The 10248-nt window shown below is 43.6% G+C and overlaps 1 protein-coding gene across 1 annotated transcript in view; it reads left to right on the top strand.

The window, feature by feature from the left end:
- Positions 1 to 940: 940 nt before the first annotated feature.
- TMEM189 (transmembrane protein 189) overlaps positions 941 to 10248 on the top strand; it is a 16362-nt gene continuing 7054 nt past the window's right edge. Inside the window, exon 1 of the mRNA XM_009875305.1 lies at positions 941 to 1112. Coding sequence (XP_009873607.1) covers positions 941 to 1112 — 172 coding nt within the window. The remainder of the gene's footprint in view (positions 1113 to 10248) is intronic.

Raw genomic sequence — 10248 nt, 5'->3', positions numbered from 1 at the left:
TAGGTGAGGGCTGACTTGTCCACTCCTGAGCATGTGAAGCTCTAACGATAGCCAGGGCCCTGCTGAGCCACGGTGGCAGCTCAGGTCTTCTTGGATTAAAGGTCTGTTTCTGATGCCTTAATCCACGCAGATCTCGCACTGAGTGTTCCCTTGCTCTCGGCATCAGTGCCTTGTGAGGATCTAGCAGTGACTGACAGGCAGAAGCTTTCTGCTGCTAATCTGAAAAGTTGAAGCGTTACTGTGCTCTGATGTGTCTGTTCTCTTTTTATAGGCAATAAATACGGCTTTTGTAGAGGCACAGAGTAGTACAGCAAGGTACAATAGAGAATTTATGCCATTTCTTTCCCTTTGCTTGTTCTGTCTCGTGTCGTCTCAGAATGTCTGAGAGGTCATAGCCTTCTGCCTGGCAGCAGGAGGGCAAAGACAAGACTGCAGAAGCTAAGTAAGCAAGCTTAAGTAGTGCACTTGCAATTTTAGGAAAGCAGTTCTAGGGCCACCAAAATACAGGTTGATGCTTTTTCCTGTTAGTACAACAGCTTTATTTACATGCTCTGAGTTTTTAAATATTACAGATCATAAGGTGACTTAATTACAGAGCATCTGAGACCAGAAAATTGTTCCCAGATTCAGCCGTACCAGGAATACTGAATATCAAATGAAATGCAAATCTGTATAAAAAGGTGATGCAGAGAGAAGTTATGCCAGCAACAGCAGGGAAAAGGAATCTGGGACAATGTGAGATAATATCTGATCTGTCACTGGTATTTGGGCAAGGGCAGAGGGAAGGGGTTAGTAGTGGCTTGGGGAAGAGGAATGTCATTTAACACAGTACTCACATCTCTCATGGATAAATAAGTTTCTGTTTCAGTTGCCTGTCAGACAAATGGAGTGAGTCATCCAGCCAGTAGGGTCGTCTGTCTGTGTCGTTTTAGACTTCAGAATGTCCTCTCAAATAAAAGTAAAACATGCTTTTTTTCCCGTTTTTCCAACAGGAAAGAGGCTGCAAGAATGGATTTCTGTCATCTTGTGCTTCTCCCTGATCTGTTTCAATTTTTACAATCTTCTCTTCTACTTGCGACTGGAACACATGCCCTCTGTTATTGTTGGAATATGTAAGTAGGAACCATTCGCTGCTGTGAACGAGGCAAGAGTGTTGTAATGCTGCAAAAGAATGTGTGACCTTTTAGGTTTGAATTACTAGTAGAAAGGAACATTTCCGCATGTGCGGTTGTCACACCTCTGAAACTGCAAAAATTAGTACTACTTTCAGTCGCTCATTTCAGTGACTTCTCAGTATTTCAGAGGTGAAGGTTTTTAACATACCTGTTTAAGTTTGGTGTTCTTATGTAGTCATTGCAGGTGTAAGGACTATTGAGAGGGAAAATAGCTGTCAAGACTGTTGGAGTTGGAAACAAAATACATTGATTAACAAAAACATTTACAAGAACTTTTCAGAAAGCATGAGAGAAAACTTATAAAAGGTGTTTCAGGCATCAAAATGGCCTCACTTCTGGGGACTGATAACTGAACCTGAGTATTTTAGAGTATTATGCTTTCATGTCAGTATGAGAAGTTTGGCTTTTATCCTGAGTGGTGAATTTATTTCCAGCAATATAAGAAAAGTTTAAGCTTTCTTGTGGCAATAAATGTGTCTCCTATCTCTGCCTTGAGTGTGTAGAGGTGTTTAAGTTGGCTGGGTGTTGGCAGTGCAGAGCTAACTGGTCTAGATGCAGCGAGAGTTGGTGACTTCACCTTTTCAGCGAAGGAAGGGAAGAACCAGCAAAGGATTCTAGTTTAATGCTGTACAGCTTTATCAGTAGAATCGGAAATCGAATGGCATTAGTTAAAGGAAAAACTTGTCTTGGAATAAGCTGACTCCACAAAGGGACTCCACAACATTCAAAGCCTAAACCTTCTTGGGACTTGAATGTTTAACACTCAGAAGAGAAAGTGTCAGTGTTTGCATGAACTTTCCATTATTAGAGTAGTATTGAAATACCGTTGCACAGAAATTTTCTTGAGAACAGGCAGAAGAGAGGGCAGAGGAGCAGGCTGAGCTGGAGCAGGTGATTGTCCGTGGGCATCATCAGGGCAGCAAATGTTACTGGGAGCTGCGTGGTTGTGTACGCATGGGAAGGGATGTGGGAAAAGGAAAGAGGATTGAATCTGGAAGTCAGAAGAGTCAGCTCTGCAGTGCACACCTCTTGTAACTTTTTGGTAAACTAATATGGGTAGAGAGAGAGAAGGATTAGTAAGTGAGCATTTCAGCAGTCTGCTGTGCTTGTGATGTCAGGTGAATGCAATATGAACTTCCCGTGCTGGGTGTGTGTAAATGCGCACGTGGTTCTTTCTGAATTGCCTTGGTACCTGAAAGAAGAAGAAATTGTGTCATTCTTTAGGACACTGTATAAGCTACCTACAGGTGTTCAGCTTCCGTACTTTATAGTAAAAGTAACTTTTCTATAAACTGTGTGAGGTGTTACATACTGTTGTATATTGCTAATGATATTTTAAAAAGTGCCCGAAAACACAACAGCAGATTCAAACAGTGATATATGATCGATGCTATGAGTTTTTGCCAAAGCTGGGAAGTGGTAACTCCTGACATCTGTTTAGAAGTTATTGGCTCCATGTTGGGGCTAAGGAGGAGCAGTGTCCTCCCACTGTGACTCGTACCAGCTCACTTGTCCTAATTAGTCTTGCCTACTCTCAGCTGAAGAGGCGGAGGTGTTGGGAGGATTGCAGAAGTACCTGGCATGAGAAGTGCTGCATAGTAATGGGGACAGATGTAGACAAGAGAATCAGTAATGACAGCTAACCTGTAGTGTAATTTGTTTGCAACTGGCTTTAATCTCAAAGATAATATTGATAACAGCTCATGTTTCTGTTATTCTGGTTACTAGTTTAACTGATAAACCAGCCAATTCTCTGATAATACTATTTAAGTAGTAGTGAATGATTAAAGTAGCGGAATCTGGATTCTGTGTAAATAAAGTACTGTGGAAATAACTGATAGTAGGTACGAAAATGAGTGCAATAAAATAAGTGCTGTACACCATCTCGTTTTGCTGTCACCCTTCAATACATTATTTCTCCAGGTACACTTTGAGTGATGCCTATAATTCACAGTGCTTAGGTTTTATTAAGTTTTGTGAAACTCCATAAGTGTTCTTATTTCTAAACTCCAGAAGCAATACAGTGAGTAACATAGGGAATAATGAGTCACAGACGTGTTCCCATTGAGACCTTTCCTGACTCTTGGATTGGAATGTTGACCTTTGAGCTGAGATCACAAAATAAACATTCTGCTAATAGAGGCATCGCTCTAGAACACGTTCACATCAGGTCTTTGGAAATACAAAAGTGATCGGTGATCCAATGGGCTGAATCTGGTCTGCAGACCTGTTCATTGTGTTGTTGTGACCCCCTGTGTACTGTTATGTAAATTCATATTTTCTTTTAAAAAGTAGGGAACAGTTTGAACCTTCTGCATCATTTCACCTAGCCTAAACCCTTATGTGTAATTACAGGCTGTGTGTATCTGCCTTTTTCATACCCTTCAAGGCATACACAATTGTAGCGTGGGTAATACCGTGGATATCTTAATCCAGAAATTCTTGGGACAAAAAAGATCGGGTCCTGCTCTTGCCGGCGATCTGAAAGCACGCACTTCCTTGTGTGATGCAGGCAGGCAGCGTGCTAAGAATTGACCTCACGTGGTTTGCTGTCGTCTGCTGTGCTGAATCACCTACGGGTACTCGGATGTGGAGTGAGGCGAGAACTTTATGGCGTTGTTTCAGAATAGCTTTTGAACTGGGTGGTTTTCTGCTGACTGAAGATGATCTTGCTGGAAAGGAAGAGACACACGAGTCTCTTGTCTTCCAGGCTGGGTAAGCAGAGATGAGGCAATTCCATCCTCTCTGTTAAAAATAAAAACAAGTTTTAAAAAGACAGTGTGGGCAGAGGATGGACTTATTTTGTTATTATTGTTTTTGTGTTAAATCCAATCATGTGCTATTCTGAATATCTTCAGCTGCTTAGGAGCTAGGAAAATTTTCCTCTTCATGCAAGCCGATGGTTATGTAGATTTGAGTTTGGTATTTTTTTCTGCGCACACACACATGCACATGTTAAACTCCAGGGCAGCCTTGGTTAGGAAGGCTGAGTGGGATGGAGGTTTTATGACCCCATTTTTCCAGCTGCCACGGAACACCGGGCTGGCCGTACTGCAGGAGCCGAGCAGCCTCTGCTGCTGGGGCAGAACTCAGTAGTGATGGGGACAAGGCTGGCACAAGTGATGTTACTTGTGTGATAAGCAGAAAAGCCTCATCAAAAGATGTAAGGCTTGAAAGCTGTTACACAGTCAGGTGGGTTTCAGACTATTATTCACTATATGTGAGTTATATACACAAATGATACATTAGTAGCATCTAGATAAAAAGTTTGGCAAGTTACACTGTGGATTCTGTTATTCTTTTTTCCTTCCCTCCTAGTGTTTTTGCTATGGGTTTAAAGCTTTTTTTTTCCAAATTGTTCAACTTGTTGCTGACATTTGACTTTTATCTGCAGCCACGTTTGTTCTTAATAGATACTGTTTATTGCAGTCCTTAAAAAAAAGTTACATTTGTGTTGTAACCTGTTTGTATTAATAAGAGCTGCCCTACATAGGGCAGATATCTTTAGAAACATCTTGTGACACAACACAAGATACAGTTAATCTTGCTGACTTGAGAGATAGGGAACTAATTTTTTTTTAAACCCATTTGAGGCACGTGTTTCATTGTTGCAGAAATTGTGGGTTAACCAGACAGAGCATGCAGAAGGAAATCGCTTAGTTCACTTTCAGAATAGAAATTTATTCTGTTCAAGGCCCAAACCCTTTTTGTTTCAAGCTTGAGAAGCTCCACAGGGGTGTGCTTTGTTACTCACATGGCAGAGCCAGGTGATGGGTGTGTAACGCACAGCAGAGCTCTGGCACGCATTGGAGTAAAAGCGCTCTAGAGACCATCGACGCTTTCTGAAATGCATTGCTGTGCGTGTGAATCAGCCGCTGCCAAGCCCTGCTGCTTTACACCAAGGCATGGCTGTAATGATGTCACTTCACTTTGGATTTACTTAGTGCATTAAAGGAGTTTCCACTGGAAATCTTGATTTAAAAGGTCCTTTAAATTACACCAGGGAAACCTCAGTTAACAAAGGAAAATTCAGTGTTGGTCCAAATAAGCCAAATCTTTGTCACCTGCTGTCTTGCCCTGCCAGAAGTCACAGTGACTTCACAGCTGTAGGTAACTTTTGTTTTCATCCTGAACTGCACCATCCATTGAAGATGGAGACTCTGCCAGTTGTGATTAAATGGGCATAACTTTGATTCTATGTTTTGTTGTGCTTTGCACTGCACGAATAAAATCGCATCGTGCTGACACAAATGGCATTACGTCATCTTCTGTTCTTTCGTAGTTTTGTGTGTTAACTGAGGAGCTCTAGATTTTTCTGCCGCCAAAGGATCCTGGAGGCCATTGGTCTTGAAAGTGGTGCTGTGGAGTACAACTGCTGGCTTGCGTGGGGGCGGGCGATGCTGACGCCAGTGTTCTGCTCTTCACGTAACTTGGTTAGGGGATGAACTTCTCCAGCGTGCTGGCAGCTGTTCTCGGGCAGGATGGGTGAGTTCTCAGGCAGGGTGGGTGAAGGCTGTGCTGTGATGAGGGAGGGATGTGGGGAGCTGGTGGCATGGTGTGTTAGCAGCAGGGACTGGGACAAAGAAAGCTCTGTGTGCCTGTCCAGCTCGAGGTTGGAGCCTCTCTTAAAGTTGCAGGGGACTTTGGCTTGAGGGTTTGAGAGCTGGAGGTCTTGGTGGGCCTGATTCACTCACAATAGTGCCTCTTGCACTTCAAAACGTGAACACGTGTTGGAGTTTTGCCCCGGTGGAGTTAGGCTGTAAGGAGGGTTCCCCACCACCACCAGCGTTACGGTGCTTGTGTGCCGTGCCGGGCAAGTGTTCGGGTGTTGGGTCTCCTGTGGGTGCCAGCCTGCATGCACAGTGCTGCCCCGTGCTCCCCAGAGCTGAGCTCACCCCGCTTTGTTCCTGGAAGCGTTTTACATGGATGAAACCAAAGGATTAGTTTGATTAGTCGTACTAATGGAAGTATGGAAGTCATTATGGATTAGTCATGCTAATGGAAGTATTGGATTATTAGTTGGTTTTTTTAGTGAGGGAAAATTTGCACTTGGTTTTCGTTTAGTGTTCATCGTTCTCTGCTCTTTTAAGCTCTTTCTTCTGGGATGGAGTAATTGCTTTTTCTAGTAATGCGTTTTCAGGGAAAGGAAATAGACATGGTAGTACTTTTGGTTGAAGAACCTGATGCCTGGGTAAAGTTGTCAGGATTTTGTCGTTTAAATACGACAGATGCTTCACAAGCACTCCATCTTTAAAATTATCAAGTGTAGTGAGTCTTAGCCAAGTCATGCTTTTGTTAGGTGAATATTTGCTTTAGGATCTGCTGCTGTTCCAGCTCCAGGGAAGACAGTGCCCGGATTCCTTGGGGATCTCATTTTACTGTTAGCTTCTGGCAGTGTCACAAGCCTGTGTGGTTTCTGCCCCCAGGCTGGTGTTCAGGTCTGGGGTGAGGGCAGAGGAGTGTCCAGTTCTCAGGCGGCTCTGCTGGGAGGCGGTGGCTGCTACGACTTTCCCAGAGCGAGGAGAAACTGGAGTATGCGGGGAAGAAGAGATGTCTGCTAAATGAGTATTCTGCCAGTCTTGCAAAAAAAAACCCCAAAACCCACCAAAACCAGACCCTCAAAAAACAGCCTTGTGTGACTGAGGATGGATTTCTCTCATCTCTGGAGTGCACATATTATAGATAGGCCTTATTTGAAAACTCGGTTAAAACGTAAGGTAACTGCTACCTATAATAATACTTCTAATATCCAGGCACTTCTTTCATTTCATAGTTTGGCTGTGTTCTGAGTTAACTGACATTGTCAGAACTGGACTCAACAATGTTTCTCAGCTTTAAGTAGCCAAAATGATTAACTCTTTTCTTGCTTTTTTTTTCTTTTTTTTTTTTCTTTTAAGCTGCTCTACTTCATACTTGTTGCAATGTGTAGGAATTGTTTTCTTAGCCTCATAACATACCATAGTATGAAACCCCTGCTGCCTTTGTACTGACAGCCACTAAATGTGAAATGCAAGTGACTAGGACATTTTATTTTTATAAACGTAACAGCTGTTTGGTACTTTAGCATATTAATGTTTAGAAAACAAACTTTTCTGTTTTGGAATTAACCACTTCCTTGACTCTTCAGTGCTGTAACATTCAACTAGTTTTTACAGTCACTGATTACAAATGACACTGCTTCTCAATGCTGTTACACAATTGCATCAAGTTATTTAATAACATCTTATGCTGTTTTTTTCCCCTCTCAAGAGACTTTGCATTTTTACAGTAAGTATGAAACTTTATGTAGGCTACCATAAGGCTTCTGGATTACAATTTGAGAATTATATCTATACAAAGCCAGGCTTACGCTTGTACAACTTCTGATTGCAAACATGCAAAACAGTTTTATCTCTTGAACGCCTTGCAACTGGAATGTCCCGCTCCCGCCTGGCCTCTTGCCGGTCACGCCGGGGCTGCAGGAAGCAGTCTGTCACTGCCTGACAAGAGAAGCCCGTCGTTAGGGTTGTGAGTTGTAATCTCTCAATTTTGATACTTAAGGAAGAGGAGCAGTGGGAGCTTTTCTGTGATACAGGTGTTTGCATGTGCGTTACCTGGTTTGTGCACGGAACACGAGTGGGAGCCAAGCCACCTCGGTTGCCCTGTCCAGCCCTGCGACCCACTGCCCAGGAGGTGGCCGGGGTGACCTCTGGTGGGTCTCTGCCTCCGGGGAAGAGGTCCTCACTCCTCCGTGTCCTGTCCCCAGGGTGCTGCTGTGCCTCTGGGTGTGCCTGCTCAGGGGATCAGGAGCACGGGGCAGCTGGGAGAGAAGAGCCCTTCTAGCAAACGTGTGTGTCGATTGTCCGCTCGCTTGGTTTAAAACATCTGCTGGTTAAGTTCGTTTGCACACCTTTGGTCTCCCTGTGTGCTAGGCCTGAATGTACCCTGATTCAGCAGTCCACTTCTAAAACAAAGAAATCCTGGGTGCTGAGCAAGTTCTGCAGCTTGCTTCTTAACTGCCGTGTCTTCTTCCCTTCCTCCTGGGTTTTCTAAGTACTCGCCTCCTCTTCAGATAGAAACCGTAGATGAGCTGATCCTTCCATCCCACCACACAACAAGCTGGATAAAACTACGCTGCACAGAGCAGTATTTCTCTCATGCTTTACTCATCTTGCTTCTGATGGATGTGTGAATCCACTGTGTGCAGTTAATATAAATCTATATTATGGATATTCTGCTTTTTTTTCCAACTTTATGATTTCATGTTCAGGGCTGTCAATCTTATCTCACCCTCCCAACCTTGATGAAGGAGCATCAGGATCTTACACCTCCTTAGAGAAGTAGCTGAACCCCTGTGCTTTGGATTTCCCATTTGAACTGAAGACGACGCCAGGTGTACGAGAGTGCTGAGTTCAGTTTGCTGCTGTCTGTGCTGTCTGAGTCTGGAGACGGGATGCAGGCAAAGTGTTACGCTGCTGGTCATGCGTAACCTTTGGTACAGTTTTTGCTCTTTTATTACCATTCGTCATACACAGCTGCTGAAGAGTGAACAAGCCCTTCTGCAGCACAGCTGAAATAGGACTCCTGGTAGTTAGGGTTTTTTTCAGATTGTCTTAGTATAATGCACTGCTTCAGGCAGCCTTCATTCTTTCCTTTTGGCTTTCTACCAGCTGCCATCGAAGTAATATGAGAAATATCTATTGAACTGTCAGTATTTTGCCTCTATTTTTGTTGTTCTTCCTGATGTTATTTCAAGCCCTGATAATGCAGAGTGCTGGAGGCGATGCGGGGTAATAGGGTGATTACCTCTGCAAGAATGGTATTTTAGTTGTTACAAAGTGAAGTGTTGTTTGGATATCTTCCCCCTGAGTCAGGGCTGTTTGCTCTTTCAGCTGCTAGGTGCAGATCTAAAAGCTATTGTGCTCCACACTGCCTCACTGCAGCTCATATGGGTGGCCTGAAACAAAAAACAAGCGTACAGAATTTACTGCTTAGGAAAAACAAGCTGTCGGTCTTCAGTACAATAAGGTGATAGAAAAAGGATGAAGTATTCTGCTGTAGTTGAGAGTTTGGGCCAACTAAATACTGGATCAGCAGTGCTGATTGATTTATAATGCACAAAGAAAGCCCTTTAGGGGAGTAGGTGCCACACTGACCCTGATTTTTTTTCTTCTCCATTTTTGAAAATGAAAGGTAAGGGGAAGGACTGCAGAGGTGAGGGCCGTCCCCTTTCAGACAGAGCCTGAATGCTGATGGCTCTGTAGAGAATCGCCACGTGAGCTTGAATACGTGTTCACCAGGTGGTTCATCTTAAAAAATGAAAAAAATCATTTTATTGACCTGAAGGGGTGGCACTGCAGTGAAAAAGGATTCTTAGTCTGGTTCTTTCTTCAGCAAATCAAGACTCCATCCAGATCTGGTTAATGTCTCTTGATACCTGTTCAGAGCAAGATGTGCCGGCTCGATCCGGTACCTCTTGGTGTCTGTTCTTTGAAGGGCAGGGTCTGATGTCCTAAATCCCTCAAGCATAGAGGTCCCAAGGCAGTATCTCGCTCTTTGCTGCCTTGGTAGAACCATATTGCTGTGCTGTGTGGCACATTCCCCTGCCCTCTCTGTTAAAAACGAGGGAACTCTTTGGCCATCTCTGAATTTTCTGCCTCAAAAGCACAGTCTGGAAGTAGAGCTCATGCAGAAGGGTGCCTCAAGCTGTGTTGGAGACTTCGTTACCAAAGGGATTGGGAATCTGGGAGTTGAATGCGTTCTGCAGGGGAGGAGTGGTAGGTGTATGTTAAGCACCCCTGGCAGATGTGTGACTGGAAAACACAGATGTGTGTGGAAAACACAGCTGTGCTGGTCAAATACCATCTCTTCTTTCCTTACTTTTAATTGTCAGGATTAGCCAGAAAGGTTATCCAGAACAGAAAGGCAAAAGCAAGGCTTTATGTACAAGAATTAAAATCCTCTTTATGTGACCACATTTTTAAAGTCATTGCCCTTGGCAGCTAGAAAAATCTTTACACTTTGTTGGAAGCACCTCATTTAATGGTGTGTCTAACTTGGTGTGCAGATGTCGCAAGTGCACAAGGTTCCTCAC

This window comes from Apaloderma vittatum, unplaced genomic scaffold, assembly GCF_000703405.1.
Source record: "Apaloderma vittatum isolate BGI_N311 unplaced genomic scaffold, ASM70340v1 scaffold30488, whole genome shotgun sequence".
Lineage (NCBI taxonomy): Eukaryota > Metazoa > Chordata > Aves > Trogoniformes > Trogonidae > Apaloderma > Apaloderma vittatum.
This window is presented reverse-complemented; position numbering and strand designations above follow the sequence as displayed.